Genomic DNA, 24,472 nt, shown 5'->3' with positions numbered 1-24,472 from the left:
GGTAAGACTTGTTCATGACAACTGTAGGATCTGGAACTGGGGCCCATTGATGTCCCACGACTTTGAGACAGAGCGGATCAGTATTTTCGTGAACTGGAGAGGTCAAAAATTGGTTACCCCCCCCCCCCCCACCAAATAGCTTTTGTAAAACCCTGGAATTTTTCAGTTAAAAATTGAAAACCAATGGCATTCTGTATAATAAGCATTCAGCCAGAAACTCAGCCAGCCAGACACCTACAATTCTTCATTGTTCCCTGTAATTTTGCAGTTTCCGGAGGGGCAGGGGATTTTAACACCCGTCAAAGAAGAAATTTATTTTGGCTGCTTTTCCATGGAGGAGGGCTGTGTTATTTCACCACGCTCCGTCTTTCCTTATCTAGCTCTGCAGTTTGTCCCTTCCGGGCTAGAAAATAATCGGTTGTGAGATAGGTTGTATCTACCCCCCAGCCGCTGCTGCAGTCAGCCACAACTTCCAACTGCTGTTTTCTGACGGTTCGCCCACAGCGCCCTGAAGCAGGGAGCCTCCAACTGCCTGTTCAATTCGGCAGATGCAGGTGTCATGGGGATTGTTCTGAGACACCCGTTAGTTATGGAGGGAGAGACTAACGCCTGCCTCAGACTCTCCCAACTCACCCGTGTCAGCGCCCCCCGCCCCCGGCAGTGCGGGATTCATCTGCTGATCTCTGGCCTGTACACTCGTGTCCCTCCTGCCCACCCACCAGACACGCACGCAGCCTTATAGACTCATAGACCTGAAGGCCAGGAGGGCCCATCGTGATCATCCAGTGTGACCTCCTGCACATCACAGGCCACAGAATCTCACCCACCCACTCCTGTGATCCACCCCAAACCTCTGGCTGAGTCACTGACATCCTCACATCATGGTTTAAAAACTTCAAGCGACAGAGAATCCACCATTTTACACTAGTTCAAACCTGCAAGTGACCCATGCCCCATGCTGCAGAGGAAGATGAAACCTCCCCAGGGTCTCTGCCAAGCTGAGCTAGGAGAAAATTCCTTCCTGACCCCAAATCTGGCGACCAGTTAGACCCTGAGCAGGTGGGCGAGACCCACCAGACAGACGCCTGGGAAAGAATTCTGTCGTACCTCCGAGCCCTCCCCGTCTAGTGTCCCATTACTGGCCATTGGAGATATTTGCTAATAGCAGTCATGGATGGGCCACATGCCTTGGTAGGGAACTTCATCGTAACTGCCCCCTCCACCTCCCATAAGCTTATCAAGCTCAGTCTTAAAACAAGTTATTTTGTTGTCTGCACTGCTCCCCTCGGAAGACTGTTTCAGAACTAAACTCCTCTGGCGATTAGAAACCTTCATCTAATTTCAAAACTAAATTTATTGATGGCCAGTTTATATCCATTTTTTTTTTTGCTTGTGCCAGCATTGGCCCTTGACTTAAATAACTCCTCTCCCTCCCTGGTATTGATCTCTCTGATGTATTTATAGAGAGCAATCCTATCCCCCCTCTGCCTTCGTTTGGTTAGGCTAAACAAGCCAAGCTCCTTAAATCTCCTCTCGTAGGGTAGGCTCTCCATGCCTCACAACGTCCTAGTAACCCTTCTCTGCATCTGTTCTAGTCTGGATTCATCTTTCTGAAACACGGAAAACCAGAACTGCCCACAGTATTCCAGATGAGGTCTCACCAGTTCTTTATATAATTAGAGAATCATAGGACTGGAAGGGACCTTGAGAGGTCATCTAGTCCAGTCCCCTGCACTCAAGGCAGGACTAAGTATTATCTAGACCATCCCTGACAGGTGTTTGTCTATCCTGCTGTTAATAATCTCCAATGAGAGATTCCACAATTTATTCCAGTGCTTAACCACCCTGACAGTTAGTACTCACTAATGGGTACGGACACTTCCCTGTCTCTGCCGGAAATATCTTGCCTAATGCATGGCCTGATCACATTTCTGGCTCATAGGGAGAGGCAGCTGGGCAGGGAGGATGACTATCTACTCAGGGGGTTTAATCGCCTGACTCCAGAGACATGTCCCGTTCGTGGATAGCTAGCGGAGATAGGTGCCTCGCTCCGGCCTGGACTTAGGTGCCAAACTCCCTGAGGGGGCAGGGCTTAGGACACACCCCTCGTTAGCACTGGCTGGAGTAGGCGTCTCCCTGCCTAGCATGCTGGCTGGTGTGGCCCCCATTCTACGGCATCTACCTCTCCCCATTCATTGTGTAGGGAGCCGGGGAACCTAACCCAGGCGTGGTGGATCCCGGTGCTGTTCCTGAGATTTTTCTAGGCGTCTGAAAGGTAGGTGTTGTGACTCTCCGCAGCACGACACACTTTGTGGGTCCAGGCCTCCCTGCCTTGAAGAGAGGAAGGATAGTCCAGTCATTAGGACATTAGCCTGGGACCTGAAAAACCTGGCTTTGATTCCCTGCTCGACCATTGATACCTGGGGTGAATCACCTAGGTCCTGATCTTCATTGGTATTTACAAGCCTATTTCCCATTTAAATCAATCTGGTTGCAGTTCCCCATCTGTCACACGGGGCTAAAAGCACTGTCCTACCTTGCAGGGTTAAATGCTTTAAAAGATTAAGGTGATTAGAGGCTATTGTAATGGGGTCCATAGATAGAGGAGATGGGACCTCCGGGCACTAGTGCGATGCTAATAAAGGCTTAAATCGGGTTGTGGTGAATTGTGAATCCTCCTAATTAAGAGCCCGTTCCTGCAAACAGACTGTTACTCCCTTGCAGAATCTGTTGGGGGAGCAGGCATTTGGTGCGGTCCCTGGTATTACAGCAGTGCCTAGAGGCCTTAAGCTTAGACTCATAGAAATGTGGAGCTGGTAGGGACCTGGAGAAGTCATCAAGTCCAGTCCCCTGTGCTGAGGCAGGACCAAGTAAACCTAGACCATCCCTGATGGGCCTTTGTCCCGCCTGTTCTGAAAAGCCTCCAGTGAGGGGGATTCCACAAGCCCCCTTGGAAGCCTATTCCAGAGCTGAACTTCCCTTAGAGTTAGAAAGTTTTTCCTAATGTCTAATCTAAATCTCCCTTGCTGCAGATTAAAGCCCATCACTTCTTTCCCTACCTTCAGTGGCCCCGGAGAACAATTGGTCCCTGTTGTCTGTATAACAGCCCTTTTGTTTAAGACAAATACAATCAGCATGTTTTGCATAGTCAGTCAGTCTCGGCTCACCCCCGGCCAGTGCCCTCAGCAGCTGGCCGGGTTCTGTGGGTGTCGCAGCAGAACTGAGTCGAAAGGAAGGTATTGTAGGGACTTTCTGTTTTTTGCCGGTGACGTTTTATACCTTGATGAGGGGAGAGCCTGGAGACGCTTGCGGGGGGAAAGGCTGGATATCATTGGCAGTGCAATAGTGGTGTCCTTGGCATGACAAAATAGCAGGTCTGCGAGGAAATGAGGGGCTAAAGAAGAACTGTGACAGGGTGCTAAGCAGAAAACTGCTTCGCCAACCCTCTGTCACTCCAGCTCCAATGAAGGGAAGTGAATTGGAGCTGGGTAGACCACCTGGCCCTGATCGGGGAACTTGAACGGCTGCTGCCCCAGCAGGCTCGGGCTGGGTAAGAGCCGCAGGGGAATGAAGCTGGGGGAGGAGCTGGAAAGAGGAAAGCTTTGGTAGAGGGAAGGCAGCGAGGGGAAGCAGAGAGATAGCTTGCCCCCTCTCTCCTGCTGGTGGACTGCAAGAAGGGGACGACTTGTATGGTGGAAAGGTGGTGGAAACACAGCCTGTAAGTAAAAGCACCAGGTGGGCACTGCACCTAAAGGTCTCTGTGACTTTCTCAGCCCAGCGAGGGCAGGAGCCAGGAGGGCCCTGCAGGGACGCTGTTACATGAACCTTCAAGGTATGTGTCTAATGCTGTAGAGGAGCAGGAGCCAGTGGGAGAGACCCGAGAGGCGTCTAAGCTGGCAGGGTAACAAACTCTAAGGGTAACCGTCACTGGAGGTTTTTAGGAACAGGTTAGACCAGCCCTGACAGGCATCTGTCTAGGTTTACTTGGTCCTGCCACAGAGCAGGGGGCTGGACTTGATGAGCTCTCGAGGTCCTGTCCAGCCCGACATTGCTGTGACTCTGTGTTCTTAGCAGCCACGTTGTGAATAAAGTGGAGAAGGGGTGAGCTCTGTTGTGTGTGTGAGAGAGCTGGGGGATGGAGGGAGGGAGGGGGGACAGTGTGGGAGGAAGAGAAAATTGCTTCTCTTTGGGACCTTAAAGCGAGCGTAGGGAAAATTGGCATCAATATGAAAGATGCTTTATGCTGCCAGAGTAAACATTTTATATTTAGTACCCAGAATGGTGTGTGCACTAAAAACAAAACTCCCATCAAAACAAAACGCTCCCCAGCACACCTTATTCTGTTCCCCTCCAGGGATGGGATGAGATGAGAGAGGGAACGAATCTCATGTCACCGACAGGTGCTCATGTAATGCAGCAATGAGGAGGGGAAAAGAATAGAATTTATATGGCAGCATCTGGAAACTTTTTGGGATCAGAGCCCCTTTGACCTGGGAGTTTTACAGATAGAGTTAAGTCCCTTCTCCGAAGAGCTTGCAGTCTGAATAGACACAAAACAGACCAGCAGCTGGGGCCTTTGCTAGAACAGGCATGTGAAAATAGTGAAGAATGGGAATAGCTTTTTAGTGATGTGGTTGGTTGTGATTCGTTGCAGTCTTGCACAGGTGTGTTACTTACATAGTTAAGTTTAATGCTGCAGCTGCTGTTTGGTCTGTTTTTACCCCTAATAGTTTTAGTTTCATTCTATTTATACGATGCGAAAGTTCCCCAATTTATTCTGTGCGACAGGCCCGGCTCTGTTTTAATCACCAACCGGGGAACCAGGGGGCATAAATTTAGGGCTACGCACACCCCTCAATACACAGCAAGGGTCCCGCTAGCGTCCGTGGCAGTCTGCAAGGCGATGAAGGGGAAATCTGTTCTTGATGAAATAACAGAATTCTGAGTTATGATCGTTTCTGTGGTTCCTTGTTCCGGCTCACTCACTCGTGTGTGGGTGCCAGGCAGTTTATTCCCCCCATGGAAAAATTATTACAATTTTTTTCCCCATGTCGACAAGGCCTTTATCACAAGGCCATCCTCTGTCTCCGATAAGGCCTCAAGGGCATCAGCTGCTGCCCTGGATGCAAGGAGGCTCTGTTCCCCCTGGTTAGCTCAGTTGTGCGGGAAGAAGGGATATCGGGTGCCGGGCTCTTTGGAAAATCCGACTCCCGGGGTGAATTCACTTTATTTGCAGCGGCAGCCCATTGCCGACTCCTTCAATTTGTGATCCACTTGCATCCCCAGCTCCTTTTTAGCAGTACAACCCCTGAGACAGCTATTCCCCAGTTTGTAGGTGTGCGTTTGATTTTTTTCCTTCCCATGTGCAGTACTTTGTGCTTATCTTTACTGAATTTCATCTTGTTGAATTCAGACCAATTCTCCTATTTGTTAAGGTCGTTTTGAATTCTCATCCAGCCCTCCAAAGTGCTTGTGATCCTCCCAGCATGGTGTCAGCTGCAAATTTTACAAGCACCTGAGACTGGACCCTGGTAGACGCCACTAGATCCATGTAGACCTTCCTGCCCTGAAGCTCGGTGAGATGGGTGGGTCTCCGAGCCCAGGCGACAACATTTACATGGCAATTTTTAGCACCATAGCACAAACCCGAGTCTGTAGTCCCAGACTCAGACTTGCTGCCGTGGGTGTTGTTTTGCCGTGGAGACTCTGTGTGTTGCATCTGCCCATGGCCAGATGGGGTTTATAGCACATGATGAGAAAAGAGAAGGAAGAGAGTTAAAGTCTCGCTGGGTATGGTAGGAGTTTGACTTACGAGCGGACACTTGAAGGCTGCCCGACTCCCCTGCAGCTTGGGAGCGTGGCCCAGACCCGGGTTTGTGTTTGCAGCAGGCTAGCATGTCTGGCTCAACAAGGCAGGGTGCTGGAGTCCCAAGCTGGCAGGGAAAACGGGCTCCGAGGTGAATTCAGCACATCAGGTGACAGTCTCAAGGGGGTCTCTGTGACCGAACCCATCACAAAACCTACCTTTAAGAAGGGGAAGAAAGAGGACCCAGGGAATTATAGATTGAAAATGTGGTCAACCCTTCCTCCCAGTCTGGCAGTGAACCAGTGAAAAGCACTCTGTGCGTACAGTCTTTCACCCAGTTGGGCACCCACCTTATAGCAATTTCATCTAGACCATGCTTCCCAAGCTTGCTTATGACAGCGTTTATGTGGGGCTGTGTCAGAAGCCTTACTCTCATGCTCCCATGACTGGAAGTGGAAGTTAACCAAATTCAGGCTGAACATAAGACATATATTTTTAACAGGGAAGGGAATTAACCACCGGAACAATTTACACAGCGTCACAGTGGAATTATTTTGGGGACACGTCTCTGGCTTAGAGAGAAGAGACTCCAGTCTGTCTCCACCCTGAGTTTGTATCAGCTTAAACTTTGAAGGGGAGGAGGGGGGAGTTGCTAATTAAAGCCCAGTTCTGCAAACAGACTCGCTCCACTGAAGGAGCATGAACTCAACTGTCATTTCCGTTGTTTGCATTATAGCCCTGCCTAGGGGCCCCATTGTGTGGGGGCCTGCACAGGTGGTACCTGCCCTACCCGACCCACAGGCTCAAATTGTGGCAACAGTCGAGAGGCATGACAACAAGTCATGACAACAATGCAGCAACCTGTGGACGAAACAGATGGGGCAAGTGCAACGAGCATGATTTAGATAGCCGGTGATCATCACAGCTTGTCCCTTGCTTAGTAACCGTGCCGCAGCTCTGAAATCTCTATTGAGGGGACAGAGCTGGGGGCGCAGAGTACCCCTGCCGGGGGGGGGCGGGGGGTTAGTGACAGTCATTGAGTATTTAGCCCTGTTTATTAGCCTGAGATGAAATTTGGGAGTTTGTTTGCCTGTTTGACTTTTGATCTTCTGTATGTTGCATCTGCCCACGGCCAGATGGGGTTTATAGCACAAAATGAGACAAAAGAAGGAGGAGAGTTAAAGTCTCGCTGGGGATGGTGGGAGTTTGACTTACGAGCAGACACTTGAAGGCTGCCTGACTCCTCTCCCAAGCCAAGGTCAAGCAACCAGTTGGGAGGGGAGAGACGGGTCTGTGCCGGGGACGGACGGACAGGGGAAGGCATAAGAGAGGCTAAAAGCCAAAGAAACAGCGACCCTGGCCAAAACACACCCTCACTCCTTACCCCGTACGAAAAGAAGTGGTGATGAAGCCCCCAGACTCCCGATCCTCCAAAACGGAACATGACCATCAATTGTCAGGGGTCGGACCGCGGGCAGGCACTACAGGTCTGATTAGGCCTGGTAAGAAAGAGGAGGGGGAACGGGAATAGCTCTGCTGGTGTGCGGATCTGTGATTGTGTTTGCTTGGTAACCCCAATAAGCATTGTGCTTGCACTCGAGACTGTGGCCTTCGGCGTTTAGTCTGCATGACCAGAGCCAAGGGAGGGCAAACGGCCGGGGGAAGTTTGGGGGCGGTTGCAGGAAGGGCCTGCAATGGGAGAGTAGAGGAAGGTGGCATCAGGAAGCCTGTGGGGCAGGGGCAGGCTATGGGGAGATCCAAGGAGCCCCTGCTGGGTGCCATGAGGCCAGTCAGCACATGCTACCAAGTGCCACTCCCCTTAGTAATGTCACAACACTGAAGGCCCAGAGGGGTTTGTTGTCACAGCCGGCTCGAGCCTAGCGATCCACGCTGCAGAACAGCCGCTGACCCACCAGCTGAGTTCACTGGCCGCACAGAGACGGGCAGAGCAGAGCGTTTGTGCCCGGTGACTTGCCCTAACTGGATCGAGCACAGCTCGAGCTACGGGTCCTCCCCCAACCCCAGCGGGGCGGCTGGCTCTTGGTTACGGCACCGCTTCACTCGGGCTAGAGGTTTGGGGGTGTGCTCGGGAGCTGGCTCCGGAGCAACGCTCGAGTGGCACCTCCAGCTAACCCGGCGGCAAGGACAAGTCCCCAGAAGCAGAAGAAAAGCTGCCACAGCCTGGAGATTTTTATGGCTAGTAGCAAACATTGGTATTAAGTACAGAGGGCAGTGTGTGCATTAACACATCCCTGCTGTGATAAATGAAGGGGGATAGCTCCCTTTGATGGCCAGCCAGTGAGCCGTAAAATCCCTCTTGGTAGCTGTTTACTTGCTTTACCTGTAAAAGGTTAAAAAGTCCTCCAGGAAAAGAAAGTGGGCACCTGACCAAAAGAGCCAATGGGAAGGTAGAACTTCTTAAAATAGGGAAAGAAATTTTCCCTTTGTCTATTGTTCTCTGGGCTGGAGGGACAGAGCAGCCAGGCTATAAGCAGCTTAAGCCAGGTATGATCATAAAACATCAGATTGTGCCTAAAACTACTCATCTGAACTCCAAAAGTGTAAGTAGATCAGCGTGTTTAGCTAGACCCGATCAGGGTTATTTCTTTTATTTTTTTATTGCCTTGTAGACTGTGTGCTAACTTCAGATGCTTTTGTTTGCTTGTAACGTTTAAGCTGAACCCCCAAGAAAGCTAGCTGGGGTGCTTATTTTCTGTAATTGTTTCTTTTAAGATCTAGGAAAAAGCCTAAGTCCCAGATGCCTTTTTGTCTTTTTGTTTTTAATAAAATTTACCTTTTTTTAAGAACAGGATTGGGTTTTTGGTGTCAGCAGAGGTGTGTGCCTGTTGTCTGATTAGCTAATAGCCACAGCTGATTTCCTTTGTTTTCTTTCTCAGCTCTTCCCCGGAGGGGGGTTGGGAGTGAAAGGGCATGAGGGTACCCCACAGGGAGGAATTCCCAAGTGCGCCTTCCTGGGTTCAAAGGGGGTTTTGTTGCATTTTGGTGGTGGCAGCGTTGGCCAAGCCAAGGTCAGAGAGAAGCTGTGACCTTGGGAGTTTAATACAAGTGTGGAGTGGCCAGTATTAATTTTTTTAAAAATCCTTGAGGGCCCCACTTCTGCACTTTGCGTGACAGAGTGGGGATTCAGCCTTGACACCTGCCAAGACAAAACACTCCAGGGCACTGGCAATTCACCCCCTGGGCAGAGGGCAATGGAGAATAAGCCACCCATGACAGATGTTCATCTCCGAGCCTGGGGCCACACACTGTGGTGCTGAAAAGAGCCATGTAGACGTTCCCGCCCTGAAGCTCGGTGAGAAGGGCGAGTCTCCGAGCCCGGGTGGCAACGTCTATATGGCAGTGTTTAGCGCCATAGCACAAGCTCGAGTTTGTAGTCCCGGGCTCTGAGGCTCGCTGCCCTGTGTGGTGTTTTGCAGTGTAGACCTACCCTGGGTTATTACTGAGCGCCTGGAACCTGCCCACTTTGCAGCGATGATTCAGGTGAAATCATCTCAATCGTTAGCGATTATCTTCAAGAACTCATGGAAGGTGGGCAAACGTAGGACCTATCTTTAAAAAGGGGGAGAAAGAGGACCCAGGGAATTATAGACCAGTCAGTCTAACTTTGATCCCTGCAAAGGGACTAGAACAAATGATTAAAGAATCGGTTTGTAAACCCCTAGCCTAAAGGATAACAGGGTAATAAGTAAGAGTCAACATGGATTTGTCAAGAAAAAAATCATACTAACCCAACCTAATTTCCTTCTTTTAACAGGTCACTGGCCTAGTGGAGAAGCAGGAGACATGATATATCTTTATTTTAGTAAGGCCTTTGACCTAGTCCCACGTGACATTCTCACAAGCAAACTGAGGAATGTGGTCTAGACGAAATTACTATAAGGTGGGTGCACCACTGGTTGAAAGATTATACTCAGTAGTTATCAGTGGTTCGCTGTCCAGCTGAGAGGATGTGTCTAGTAGGGTCTATCAGGGGTCAGTTGTAGGTCAGGTGCTTTTCATTATTTACGTTAATTACCTGGATAATGGAGTGGAGCATACGCTTATAAACTGGGAGGCTGATACCAAGCTGGGAGGGGTTGCAAGAACTCTGGAGGACAAGATCAGAATTCAGAATGACCTTGATAAATTGGAGAATTGGTTTGAAATCAGCCAGATGAAATTCAGTAAGGACAAGTGCAAAGTGCTACACGTAAGAAGGGGAAAAAAATAAATGGACGACTATAAACTGGGGAATAACTGGCCAGGTGGTCGTAGTGGGGAAAAGGATCTGGGAGTTCTAGTGGATCAAAAAATTGAATGTGAGACAACAATGTGATGCAGCTTCAAAAAAGGCTTTAATATCATTCCGGGGTGCATGAACAAGAGTGCTGTGTGGAAGACAGAGGAGGTCATTGTCCAGCCCCCATGGAGCTGATGAGACCTCATCTGGGGTACAGTGCCCAATTCTGGACCTTAAGAAAGATGTGGACAATTTGGAGAGACCTCACAGGAGAGCAACAAAAGTGATAAAAGGTTTAGAAAACCCAACTTATGGGGAAAGGATGAAAGAATTGGACATGTTTAGTCGTGAGAAGAGAAGACTGAGGGGGGGACTTGAAAGCAGCCTTCAAATATGTTAAGGGCTGTTCTAAAGAGGACTGTGATCAATTGTTCTTCATGTCCACTGATGGCAGGACAAGAAGTAATGGGCTGAATCTTCAGCAAGGGAGACTTAGGTTAGATATTAGGAAAAAATAGAACTCTAAGGGGAGTTAAGGTCTGGAACAGGTGTCCATGGGAGGTTGTGGAATCCCCATCACTGGAGGTATATAAGACCAGGCTGGACAAACACCTGTCAGGGACGGTCTAGGTTTACTGGGTCATGCTCAGCGCAGGGGGCGGGACTTGATGACCTGTGAGGTCCCTTCCCATCTGACATTTTTCGGATCCTATGATTTGATGAACTGGTTCTTTGAGGAGCTCAGGGGCAATTTGCCTCCTTGGATTTTTGCTTTTAAGCATTGTCAGTCTGAAATATTTGTTGACTGAAAATGCGGTCAACCCCGGCTCTGCCATTCCACCCTGTCTCAGTAAATGCACACTACGTAACAATGGCTCCAAAGCTAAAAGCCTCCAAGGCCCATCGACGTTAAAGGCTCAGGTTCAATTAAAGGTCTCGCTTCGCCAATCCCACCTGAAAATGTGTGGGAGAAAGGAAATTAGGTCCAGGAAGCGAGAGTGAGGTAAAAGTTCTAGCATTTAGGAACTGTGATTGTAATCAAGGTGAAGTCAGCCGCCCCTTCCTCATTAAACCAGCACAAGACTTTCAGCTGAAGTGCCTCAGCTGATCTCCGTTATGTGTCCTCTGGCGTCTCTCACTCACAATCACCCACTGTTACTTTACTGGTTGTATTCTTACTGTGGGATCTAGAGGCCCTAACTGAGACCAGGAACCCACTGTGCTGGGCACAGAACAGACACACACTCAGAGGCAGGGAGCTTGCAAGTGAAATGCACCAAAAAGAAAGGGGCAGGTGGGGAAACTGAGTCACAGAGCGGGGACCAAGGTCACCTAGGAAAGCAGTGGCGTAGCTGCGAACAGAATTGAGCTCTCCTGAGTCCCAGCGTGGTACCCTCGCTACTTAGGGTGACCAGATGTCCCAATTTTATAGGGACAGTCCTGATATTTGGGGCTTTTTCTTCTATAGGTTCCTATTACCCCCCCACCCTCTGTCCTGATTTTTCACACTTGCTGTCTGGTCACCCTATCGCTACTAGACCATCCTGTCCCACAGGAGCCCATGGGTGTTGAACTAGATAGAAACAGGAAGGGGGCATCCTTTCTGCACCAGCCAGAAAGGAGGGGGAGCTGCGAAGGAGGCTGCTCAACCCAAGGCAGGGAGAGGAGGATGGGCCTTGCCTCTGCTTTTAGCACCCCCTTTCTTTAACCCCTGGAGTTCTGACAAGAAGAAGGGACAAGGGGAGATGGGGGGGTGGGGAGGTCAGCACAGGGATCAGAGCCCAGGCAGTGGGGGTGCAAGGCCTAAAGCCACCGGTGCGTCTCTCTTATTCAGGACTGCTCCAGGGATGTTAATGCAAGTTAGAGCAGCCCCAGGGCTACTCTAATTTGCAGCAGCCTTGCAGAGTTATGCTCGCTCCTAGCTCTAGCTGCATCCCCAGCAGGCCTTTATGCTAGGGTCTGTGTAGGAGGGGGGTCACAGGGCTTCTGATCAAGTCCAGTGGCATAAGGGGTTCAAGGGGGGTAGGGAGAGAATCCATCATACTGTCATGGCTCCTCGTCCTTCTGGAGGGGTGGTTTATACTTCCCCAAGCTCACGTCTGACTCTCACAATCAAACACCTTCCACAGGACTTGTCTACACAGGGAATGGATTGGAATAGCTCCCATGGGCTAAGCTGTTCCGGGATAGCTCCCCTTGCTCCAGAAGTGGAGGAAGCTGAACCAGAACGAGGTGATCTTATTTTGGAATGAGAGCGCCCACCCTGGGAGTTATTCTAGAATAGCTCTGGCCCTTTAATGTCTCTCTCTATCTTACTCTGGAATCACTTCTTCTCGTAGCCCAGCCCTCAGCTGGGAGCCCAGCAGTGGCTGTCACGTTGATAATGCTTATCTGGGGATCACAGGCTTTTCCCTGTTTGCTGCCTGCAGAGAAAGCCGCTCTAAATAAGCACTGTGGCTGGAGAGGCCATGCTGAGCTGCCTCAGGGAAGTCCCTGGCATGGAGCAGACATAAGCAGAGCCAACAGAAGGAGGCTGAGGCTGGGGAAAGTCCGACTGCAGAAAACAGTACCTGTTTTCACTCAGTCATGGGAACAGCGCTCTGAGGCTGAGATGGTTCCAACAGCAGGTGAAGCCACTAAATCGAGATTCGTTATCTTTCTGAAACACACACTCTCTTTAACACGTACCCGCTCTGGATGCCGGACGCGCTGCGGGGGAGGCTCTCTGGCCTGTGTTACGAATTGTACCTGATAGGTCGCACACAGTTCGAGTCTAGGCTGAGGCACACAAACAAAGTCCACAACTGCAGAGTTCCCAAAGATATTAAGTTTATTACGCTCGAGCGTGGTGCCCCCCTGCTAGTCAGGAGGGGACCCCGAATGCAGGTTATACAGAGATTATAGACCTTTTAGCAAAGCATGTTACCCTCGTGCATCGGAAACCTTAGCCAATAGAGAAACCTTCTTCTTATCTCCCACCTATCCCTGCTAGGTACATTCCTCGTGCTAAACTGTTACTTTAACTCCCCACCATGGCCCTGAAGCAATGCATCAGTAACTTTTCTTATCAGGATGGGAGGCCCACATCAAAAGGCCAGGAGGCAGGGAGTTAGGAACAGACAAAGAACAGAAACCTGGAGTCGAAACAGGAGACACGGGGGGGGTTTCCACAGGAATGCAGTATCGAAGGAACACTCCTCCTGGTGCCTGACGTGTTTGCTTTTAGACAATGGTGGGCCCCAAACCAAAATGGAGTCACATATGCTAACTTTTCCTTAACACCTGTGTACTGCCAGATGGTCTTAACGGGCCCTGCTGGCCTTTGAACTGGGGAAAGAAGCCTGATTTTCAGCAGCCCTGATCCTCGGCTGTGTCTGCGGATTGGGCCCTTGGAAAGGACTGACGGCCGTCCGCGCTGCGGGGTGCGGCGGCTGCTGCAGCCTTGTTCCCTCCCGTGGAGCCGCGTGTTCGTTCAGTGTGTGGTTTGTTAGGCCCTGGGCTCGGTTCAGTGGCGAAGGCGCTCGGCCAAACCACGGCGCTAGCGTCCCGTAGGAGCCACAAGGACACTAACCCGTGTGTCCCCGTGTCCATGGGACCTGCTCCGTCAGCGCACCAGGGTCCTGTCCCCTAGATCAGCGTAAAGTCACCCCTCCTCTGGCGTCTGCTTTCTAGGCATTGATACAAACAAGTGATGTGTGACGCCCCAGACGTTGCTAGTTACCACCCTTGTCCTTGTACCTTCCAGTTCCACCAAAACATCCTTATCTGTTATTCTGTCCTCCCCCCCTTGTCGTCCGAGGGGTCGGTGTGTTCCTGCACCATCTCTTGGGAATGTGCTGACGTAGTCTCTTGAGAGAGCTGCGTGTTTTTGTCTCCGCTCCGGATATGCTTGCTTGGTGTTAGCTAAAACTTATCTTGCCAAGGTCAGGCCTGCTTTGGTTCACACTGTTCGTTATGCCAAGGGCTCTAGCCAGGCCCATGCTAATCAGAACAAAAAAAACACAGCAGTGCTGTAGTCTAGTGCCTGGAGCAGCAGAGTGGGCGACAGAAGACCTGGGTTCTAATCCTGGTTCTGCCACTAAACTGTGGTGTGACTCTGAGCAAGTCCCCTCTCTGCACTACTTCCCCTCCCGCCCTTTGTCTGTTTAGATTGGAAGCTCTTTGGGTCAGGGACTGTGTCTGCACAAATGGGCAGGGACTGTCTCTCCCTGTGTGTCTGTGCAGCGCCCAGCACAACGGAGCCCTGATCTCAGCTGGGGCAGGGACTGTCTCTCCCTGTGTGTCTGTGCAGCGCCCAGCACAACGGAGCCCTGATCTCAGCTGGGGCAGGGGCTGTCTCTCGCTGTGTGTCTGGGCAGCGCCCTGCACAACGGGGCTCCAGTCTTGGTTGGTGTCCCATGCCACTTCTGCAAGAGAAGTAGCTAATAATATTAACCGTAGGTCCATTGGCACCAAGTACATGGGAGATTCTCAGAAGCTATGGCGATGAGATAGAACCTGTAGCACTAAGGGCTGGAATGAGGGGGACAGTCAAGAGCCATCTGCATTCCCAGGTGTCTGTGCCAAGTCTCGCTTGCCCTTCCCAGCAGCCTGCACCACTGAAGCCAAGGTGGAAAGGAAATGCCGCGTGTCCCCTGAGCTAAAGGCCTGGTGCCAGAGGGGGGTCACATTCTTTAATGCCTTAAAAGTAGCCATCTGGTTGTTGTAAGTGAAGGTTGGGAATTTGGTGGCCCAGAGTCCAGTGGCTGGAGCAGGAGAATCCGCAGTTCTGGGGATGGGGACTGATAACTCAGCAGCGCTGGCCCATTGCTCTTACTTACTAAACCCTTGTGTGGGGAGCCCTGTGCACCCCATTACATTAAGGGCCCCTTTATCAGCCAGGAGATCTCTCTGATCAGCGGAGTGTGTCCTGAACCCCACTAAACTGTTTGTTAACATAAAGACTTTCCTCGTTGTCTATGAGCTGGGTTTGAAGTGGGGACAGTTAGCACCACAACGTAGAACGTGAGGTGGCAGCAGTAGTAGGCTGTTATCCGCTGTGCGAATGGACCAGTAGAGGGGTACGAGAGTCTCCCTTTGCAATGCATTACACTGAATGTATTGAAAAAACAGGTTATTATCTCAGCCTGGGGGCGCAGGGGTGATAATGAACAAGCAATTCAACCCATGGCAAAAATCGTGTACGCGATCCGTGAACGTGTAAACGGGAGCAGGGGAAGGCGGGTGATTTAACCTCTGTGTATGGCACTGGTGAGGCTGATACTGGACCAGTGGTTCCACTTCTTGTGCCCACGTTTTAAAAAGGATGTTGAAAAATCGGAGAGGGGCGGAGAAGAGCCACGAACATGATTGCCGGCTGGAGAAAAGGCCCCACAGTGAGAGATTTAAGGAGCTCCGTCTGGTTAGTTTCTTAAACGGAAGATTGAGAGGTGACTTGGACCTGCCCTGGGAGGAAATACCGGGTGCTAAATGGCTCTTTAAACTAACAGAGACAGGCAGGACAAGGCCCAATGGCTGCAAGCTGAAGCCAGACAAATTCAAATGAGAAATAACGCCCAGGTTTTCTAACCGTGAGAGCGTTTAACCCTGGGACCAAATTCCCTAGGGAAGCGCTGGATTCTCCTCTACTTAATGTCTTTGGGCTAGTGCTGTCAAGCGATTACCAAAAAAAAAAAAAAAGTAATCATGATTAATCGCGCTGTTAATAACAGAATACCATTTATTTAAATATTTTTGAATGTTTTCTACATTTTCAAATATATTGATTTCAAGTACAACACAGAATACGAAGTGTACAGTGCTCACCTTATATTTATTTTTGATTACAAATATGTGCACTGTAAAAAAACTAAAGAAATAGTATTTTTCAGTTCACCCAATACAAGTACTATAGTACAATCTATTTGTCATGAAAGTTGAACTTTACAAATGTAGAATTACGTACAAAAAATATCTGCATTCAAAAATAAAACAGTGTAAAACTTTAGAGCCTGCGAGTCCACTCAGTCCTGCTTCTTGTTCAGCCACTCACTCAGACAAACAAGTTTGGTTGCAGTTTGCAGAAGATAATCAGAACTGGAAGGGACCGCGAGAGGTCGTCTAGTCCAGTCCCCTGCACCCATGGCAGGACTAAGTATTATCTAGACCATCCCTGTCAGGTGTTTGTCTAACCTGCTCTTAAAAATCTGCAATAATGGAGATTCCACAACCTCCCTAGGCAATTTATTCCAGTGCTTAACCACCCTGACAGTTAGGAAGTTTTTCCTAATGTACACCCTAAAAGGCCCTTGCTGCAATTTAAGCCCATTGCTTCTTCATAGAATCATAGACTATCAGGGTTGGAAGAGACCTCAGGAGGTCATCTAGTCCAACCCCCTGCTCAAAGCAGGACCAATCCCCAACTAAATCATCCCAGCCAGGGCTATGTCAAGCCTGACCTTGAAAACGTCAAAGGAAGGAGATTCCACCACCTCCCTAGGTAACGCATTCCAGTGCTTCACCACCCTCCTGGTGAAAAAGTTTTTCCTAATATCCAACCTAAACCTCCCCCGCTGCAACTTGAGACCATTACTCCTTGTCCTGTCATCCGCTACCACTGAGAACAGTCTAGATCCATCCTCTTTGAAACCCCCTTTCAGGTAGTTGAAAGCAGCTATCAAATCCCCCCTCATTCTTCTCTTCTGCAGACTAAACAATCCCAGTTCCTTCAGCCTCTCCTGATAAGTCATGTGTTCCAGTCCCCTAATCATTTTTGTTGCCCTCCGCTGGACGCTTTCCAATTTTTCCACATCCTTCTTGTAGTGCAGGGATCCAAAACTGGACACAGTACTCCAGATGAGGCCTCACCAATGTTGAATAGAGGGGAACAATCACATCCCTCGATCTGCTCGCTATGCCCCTACTTATACAGCCCAAAATGCCGTTAGCCTTGGCGACAAGGGCACACTGTTGACTCATATCCAGCTTCTCGTCCACTGTAACCCCTAGGTCCTTTTCTGCAGAACTGCTGCCTAGCCATTCTGTTGCTGGCACGCAGTGCCGAGAGGCAAAACAACAGCAGGGGTTCGTTACCCGGTGTGTTTCACTCAATAATCACAACGGGGTGGAGAAGCAGAAAAGTTTATTTGCAGCTGCAAACAAGGTACAGGGAGAACAGAATCTCAAATCCTGCACCCAGAGCAGGTCATTACACACACTTTTATATTCCTTAATGCTACTGCACTACACATCAGCCAATTAAAACTTTGCACAAATACTCTGCCTTCCTCATATGGGTTACAACAATGTTTATTTCCTTCAACCTCTAACAAGCATTCCTAGCAACTTAAACAACCAGCACATTCTGTCTGGCCTTGTAGCAGTCTCCTGTTATCTTTAACTTGGCGTCAGCAAACCTTACACGATGAGGCATTATCTGCGGCTGCAACATTGTTTTAAGAGCAAAAGAGCTTACTCAGACCAGCCAGGCCTGAATTCTATTAAGAGGGGTTGAAAAGAATCCCTTAGGCCTTCAGCAGGGAGACTTCCTCGACCCTTATGGCCTTCCATCCCCTCGACTTAACTAGTGGCCATGCCCTGGGGTCTCCAACAATTCGGTCCCTAGTCTGTAGCGGTGCATTGGATTCGTCCGTCCTAAGTGCAGGACTCTGCACTTGTCCTTGTTGAACCTCATCAGATTTCTTTTGGCCCAATCCTCTAATTTGTCTAGGTCCCTCTGTATCCTATCCCTACCCTCCAGCGTATCTACCTCTCCTCCCAGTTTAGTGTCATCTACAAACTTGCTGAGGGTGCAGTCCACGCCATCATTACACTATTGACTCTTGTCCTATCTTCAGAGGTTAAGAAGAACAATTTTTCTCGCTCCTCCTTGTAACAACCTTTTATGTACTTGAAAACTGTTATCATGTCCCCTCTCAGTCTTCTCTTCTCCAGACTAAACAAACCCAATTTTTTTCAGTCTTCCCTCATAGGTCATGTTTTCTAGAACTTTAATCATTTTTATTGCTCTTCTCTGGACATTCTCCAATTTGTCCACATCTCTCCTGAAATGTGGCACCCAGAACTGGACGCAAAACTCCAGTTGAGGCCTAATCAGCACAGAGTAGAGTGGAAGAATTACTTCTCTTGTCTCGCTTACAACACTCCTGCTAATACATCCCAGAATGATATATTTGCTTATTTTGCAAAAACATTACACTGTTGACTCATATTTAGCTTGTGATCCACTATGACCCCCAGATCCCTTTCCGCAGTACTCCTTTCTAGGCAGTTGTGATGTTGCATGCTATATGATTTTATGAAAATATGGTAATGAGTGTGAATATAATGTAACTGGAATATGCTTCATGCAAAAGCTCTCTTGTAAGGTATCATTACAATGTTTATAATCTACTGAGTGTGGTCATCCTGTTTGTATGTATGTATCATTCTTGTATCCGAAACTAGAAACATGAAATATAACTTGGAGGCCCTATTGTAATTTTTCAAAGTGTGGGCCATTAATGGTGGTTTTGGAATCTTGATGGCTCCCATCAACCAGGACAATTGACTGTGGATGGCTCTGTTGGTTTGCAGGCCTTCCTGTGAATCAGGCCGGGAGGAATGAAAGCTTGGGGTCTTACAGTGACCTGTGATCATGTCACCTGAACTGGAATCCATCTTTAATCTGGTGCTTTTCCATTTAGGTGAGGGGTGGGTTATTTGCTCCATTATCTTTCCGGGTACAGAAGTTTAAGCTGACTGGTCTGTAATTCCCCAGGTTGTCCTTATGTAAGGGGACTGTTGCCCCCTTACTAACATTCAGTGGGGGTCTTTTGGTTGCTAGCTCCCAGTGCTAAAAGGGGAAGGGTGTATGGGAAACCAGGACCCTGAGACTGATAGTCCCCAGGAACAATGGGGAGAGGCCAATGCTCCTGGTCAGCCTGAATGACAGGGCGAGCAGGCTAATCAGGGAGTCAAGAGGCCAGGGAGGTCCCCTCCTCCGTGTGAGCTGGGTTTGGCTGGGTCAGACCGAGTAGGGCCGAGCTAAGGAGAAAGCAGGGGCCCAAGCTGAGCTGGGGAGCAGAGCTGGGCCAGATCCAGAGGGACCAGAGAAGCAGCCCAGAGAGAGCAGACCCTGTCCTGGGAGCAGAGCTGCAGCCCCAAAGCCAGAGGCACAGCCCTGAGAGAGCAGACTTGCCCTGGGAGCAGAGCTGCAGCAACCAGAGCCAGGGGGGCCAGAAAAGCAGCCCAGGAAGCAGGTCAGTGCTGGGAGCAGAGTCACAGAAGCAGCCTGCAGAGCAGACCTGTCCTGGGAGCAGAGCTGCAGCAACCCAGAGCCAGAGGGGCCAAAGAAGCAGCCCAGGGAGCTGGAGGCAGAGCAGCGAGACCGAGTGGTGGAGCTGGGATGGAGCAGTTCGGAGCTGGGCGCGGTGAGCAGCTGGGGAGGGTGAGGGAGACCCTGGGCATCGGGCCCAGCCCAGGGAGACGCCTCAGCCAAGGGGCTCTGCAGGCTAAGCTTGGATCGTAACCCCGACAGGGCGGGGGTGACAGTGGGAAGAAGGGTCCTGCCACTTAGAGCCTGAGAGCGTGTGGCCATCACCAGAGCAAGTGTCCAACCCGCAGCATCCCTGCAGCACGGCCAGGGCTGGAGAAGGGGCCTGGGACTTACAAGGAACAGACTGTGAACTGCCCTGACGTTCCAGAGACGCTGTTTGTGATGTTCCCTGTCACAGAGCGGGGTGATGTTTCCTTTAACCTTTCCCATTTTTCCTTATTCTTTTTAAAATTAATTGTTGATTAAATAACTTGCATTTGCTTTAACTTGTATGTAATGGTCAGTGGGTCAGAGAAGTGCCCAGTGCAGAGCGAGCACCCCGGGGTGGGGACACCCTAGCCCCTGTCGTAGGTGACCACAGCAGGGTTGAGGGTCAAGCCCCCCCAGGAATCCTGGGCCCAGCCTTGTTGGGGTGACGAGGACTCTGCCAGACAGGAGAGTGGAAGGGGAGTCCTCAAGGGCAGGGAGGCCACTGGGTAAAGGAAGTGGGAGCGAGGACTCAGATCCTTTCGCTTGTCCACTTCACCGGGGTCGTGCAGAAGCCAGGAAAGTTCCCCACAATAGCGGGACTATTCCCCCGCTTACACTTAGTTTCCCTTTTTATAGATGGGCACTGTATTTGCCCTTTTCCACTCTTCTGGAATGTCTCCCGTCTTCCATGACTTTTCAGAAATAATTGCTAATGGCTCAGATATCTCCTCAGTCAGCTCCTGGAGTATTCTAGGATGCATTTCAGCAGGCCCTGGTGACTCGAAGACATGCTGCCCGCTTCTTGTTTACAATGTCACCTGAAAGTGAGAACAGGCGTTCGCATGGCACGGTTGTAGCTGCTGTCGCAAGATATTTACGTGTCAGATGGGCTAAAGATTCATATGTCCCTTCATGCTTCGACCACCCTGATGACGGGTTCTGCTTGATAACGATCCAAAGCAGAGCAGACTGACACGTCCTCATCTGAGTCAGATGCCAGCCCCAGAAGGTTGATTTTCTTTTTTGATCGTTCAGGTTCTGTGGTTTCCGCTTCTGAGTGTTGCTCTTTTAAGACTTCTGAAAGAGAGCTCCTTAAACTTTGAGTCGAGTGCTGTAGCTCTCTTTAGAAATCTCACATTGGTATGGTTTTTGCATTTTGTCAAACCTGCAGTGAAAGTGTTCTTAACATGACCACGTGCTGGGTCGTCATCCGAGACTGCTAGAGCTTGAAATATAGGGGAGAATGCAGGTAAAACAGAGCAGGAGACCTACAATTCTCCCCCAAGGAGTTGAGTCACAAATTTAATTAACACATTATTTTTTTAACGAGCGTCATCAGCATGGAAGCATGTCCTCTGGAATGGAGGCCGAAGCATGAAGGGGCATATGAATGTGTAGCATATCTGGCACGTAAATACCTTGCAAGGCCGGTTACAAAAGTGCCATGCGAATGCCTGTTATCAGTTTCATCACAAATAAGAAGCAGGCAGCAGAAAAGGACCTGGGGATTACAGTGGATGAGAAGCTGGATAGGAGTCAGCGGTGTGCCCTCGTTGCCAAGAAGGCTAACGGCATATTGGGCTGTATAAGTAGGAGCATTGCCAGCAGATCGAGGGAAGTGATTATTCCCCTCTATTCGGCACTGGTGAGGCCACATCTGGAGTATTGGATCAAGTTTGGGCCCCCCACTACAGAAAGGATGTGGACAAATTGGAGAGTCCAGCGGAGGGCAATGAAAATGATTAGGGGACTGGAACACATGACTTATGAGGAGAGGCTGAGGGAACTGGGATTGTTTAGTCTGCAGAAGAGAGGAGTGAGGGGGGATTTGATAGCTGCTTTCAACTACCTGAAGGAGGGTTCCAAAAAGGATGGAGTGAGTCTGTTCTCCGTGGTGGCAGATGACAGAACAAGGAGCAATGGTCTCAAGTTGCAGTGGGGGAGGTCTAGGTTGGATATTAGGAAACACTATTTCACTAGTTTCAGAGTAGCAGCCGTGTTAGTCTGTATTCGCAAAAAGGACAAGAGTACTTGTGGCACCTTAGAAAGTAACCAATTTATTTGAGCATAAGCTTTCGTGAGCTACAGCTCCCTTCATCATAGAATCATAGAAGATCAGGGTTGGAAGGGACCTCAGGAGGTCATCTAGTCCAACCCCCTGCTCAAAGCAGGACGAATCCCCAACTAAATCATCCCAGCCAGGGCTTTCAATGTTTGTTTATTGATTCTAGAAATTTAGGTTAGCATTTCTTGGATTTCAAGACATTTTAATTTAAAAAAAAACCACATATGTGCTAAAACAGTTCTTAGCAGATCTAATATTGTAACCTTATTTGTATTTTATCTGGAAAGTGTATTTATTTATCAGGAACCATGAGTCTTGGACAGTAGTCTGCAGGGCCCCTACAAGCTAGGCAATTCCAACCTGCCACCCAGTGACCGGCTGCCAGAACAGCAGCTGAATTCTGACAGAGGACTCCAGTCCTGGAATCTGATTGGTGGAACATTAGGGGGATCCTGATTGGTCCCCAGCTTCTATTTAACCCAAGCACAGGAACAGGAAGTTGTCCATGCAGATTAGGACTGCAGACCCCGCAACCTGGTCCTCCGCATCTCCTAGTAACCTCACCCTGCCTGACATCTGAGTTTGGGTTTTGCCCTCTGGCCTGTCTTGGACTATGACCTCCTGGTATCTGACCCAGTCTGATTCCTGCTCTCACCACTAGGTCAGACCACCCATGCCCAGTCATGACATTATTATTTGGCTACATTATCTGTTCAGGTTTCTTCTCCTAATAGTTCACAGTCGTACACTATATTATACATATAAAACTTTTACAACCTCAAATCCAAATAGAACAACAAAAGCGTAATCCATTTTTACATTAATATGGAACAGTTTCTTAAGGCAAATACATAGCTAATTTTACATCTCAAACTGGAGCATATAAAGTCCATAGGGACGCCTATTGTACCTTTATTGATCATCATCTAGACACCCTTTTTGGGATTAGATCCTCCTTTCCCACCAGTTTTTCAAGTGCACCCAGACTTCCTCTTTTCCTTCTCACATCAGAATTTACAATCTCCACAGGGAAGCACCATAGACTGCAATGCCTACTTTCAAGATCATGGAAATTACAATGTCTGTGGGTTTCCATGTTAAGTTCCTAAATACTGCATGGTAGCATAAAGAACCTATAATGTTCACAGGAAAAAACCCTACAAAAACAAAACTTTAAATAACTAAAGATTTATTAATTCCAAACAGTAAAGCTAGACCTACGTACAAGCGACGATAAATATGTAAAAAGTATTTAGCCCAAGCCACTTTTGAATTATGAGCAGTTAAAGTTAGACCTATTTTAAAAATGTGAAAAACAAATAATGTTTCAAAGACTCATAACTTACAAATGGCTTATTCAACTATCCTCAAAGTTTCTCCAAAAATTCTCAACAGACCTATGACTTACTATACAAAATTTCAGGCTGAAAAAAGTTTTTCTTAATATTTTATGGTTTAGTTCTCCACTGCATTACACCAGTTTTATGCCAGAGTAACTTAATTGAGTAGCTCCTGGGTAAAACTGGTATAATGCAGTGGAGATTCAATCTAGCCCCAATATAGGATAGTGGTTGTAAAAACTGAGGTTAAAATGGAAAATATTTTACAACTTTAACAATGGTATCCTTACTGTAGCCCCATAGTATTTTAAACCCCCCACAGAAAGACTAGCCATCCAGAAACAATGTACAGGAAACAGCACAAGATATTTTTAGAAAACATTTTAATACTGACAATTTAATTATTATAGCACATCGGGAGCTAGTACTCCTTTTCTTTTTACTATTTCACTAGGAGGTCTCGTCCAACCCTAATCTTCTATGATTACCTCCCATAAATGTAAACAAACTTGTTTGTCTTAGCGATTGGATGAACAATAAGGAGGGCTTGTAAGCTCTAAAGTTTGACGTTTTATTTTTGAGTGCGGTTATGTAACAAAATATAATCTACATTTGCAAGTTACACTTTCACGATAAAGAGATTGCATTACAGTACTTGCATGAGGTGAATTGAAAAATACCATTTCTTTTGTTTATCATTTTTACAGTGCAATTATTTGTAACCAAAAATAATAATATATAAAGTGAGCACTGTACCCTTTGTATTCTGCGTTGTAATAGAAATCAATATATTTGCAAATGTAGAAAAACATCCAAAATATTGAATAAATTTCAATTGGTATTCTGTTGTTGAACAGCGGAATTAATTGCGATTAAGTTTTTTAATCGTGATTAAGTTGTTTTTTTTTAATTAATCGCGGGAGTTAACTGCGACTGATCGACAGCCCTATTTCAGGCCTTAAAATCTCTGAAGGAGGGGTGGGGACTGTTTGGGTATTTGAGGATATTAAGACCGGTGGAAGCCACGACCGTGGGTCTCACATGGTGACGGATGCACTGAAAACACCTAGGTGGACACAGTGAGAGGTTGGACCAGGCATTGTCTGTTGCATTTGGCACATTCTGACGGCTTTAAAGGAGAAGTGCATAATTAAAATAACCCTCCCTGAGTGACCGTCTCTGTTCCTTCCTGGTAGGTGGAGACACAGCAGTCTCGGTGCTGATTGTCCAGAAAATGGCCGAAGAGAGCGCCGAAGTGACAAGCGATACCAGTAAATAAGAAATACTTTGGTCTTAATTAAAACGGATCTTGCGGTGTGACTGGCAGAGGGACAAAAATATGGTGGCTGGGTTACCTCCTCATTTTTATGAGGGATAAAGACAGGATACAAGGAGTTTTTGTTGCTCTTTGGTTCATGCTTGTTTTTTATGTTGGCAATTTGGGTCTTTTCCACCCTGAAGGACTCTGGCCAACAGGGGATCTGGTGTAGTGAAAGGCTTGAAATCTGGAATACTG

General features: G+C 48.5%; 1 protein-coding gene across 8 annotated transcripts in view; it reads left to right on the top strand.

Moving 5' to 3' along the window:
- The window catches only part of LOC141998957 (C-type lectin domain family 2 member B-like), a 49,308-nt gene that overhangs the window by 13,222 nt on the left and 11,614 nt on the right, over positions 1-24,472 (top strand). For 2 of the 8 annotated variants that reach the window (XM_074971977.1, XM_074971973.1), the window contains one exon: positions 24,153-24,227. In XM_074971977.1, coding sequence (XP_074828078.1) covers positions 24,191-24,227 — 37 coding nt within the window. In that variant the 5' untranslated portion in view covers positions 24,153-24,190. Of the gene's footprint in view, positions 1-3,356; positions 3,551-3,613; positions 3,719-8,292; positions 8,312-8,348; positions 8,368-9,581; positions 9,708-24,152; positions 24,228-24,472 lie in introns of those variants that run through there. The other 6 variants (XM_074971972.1, XM_074971971.1, XM_074971970.1 and 3 more) reach the window with 6 other exon arrangements.

The sequence above is a fragment of the Natator depressus genome, chromosome 14, assembly GCF_965152275.1.
Source record: "Natator depressus isolate rNatDep1 chromosome 14, rNatDep2.hap1, whole genome shotgun sequence".
Lineage (NCBI taxonomy): Eukaryota > Metazoa > Chordata > Testudines > Cheloniidae > Natator > Natator depressus.
Note: the sequence above shows the minus strand (reverse complement) of the source record. Positions and strands in the feature narration are given on the sequence as shown.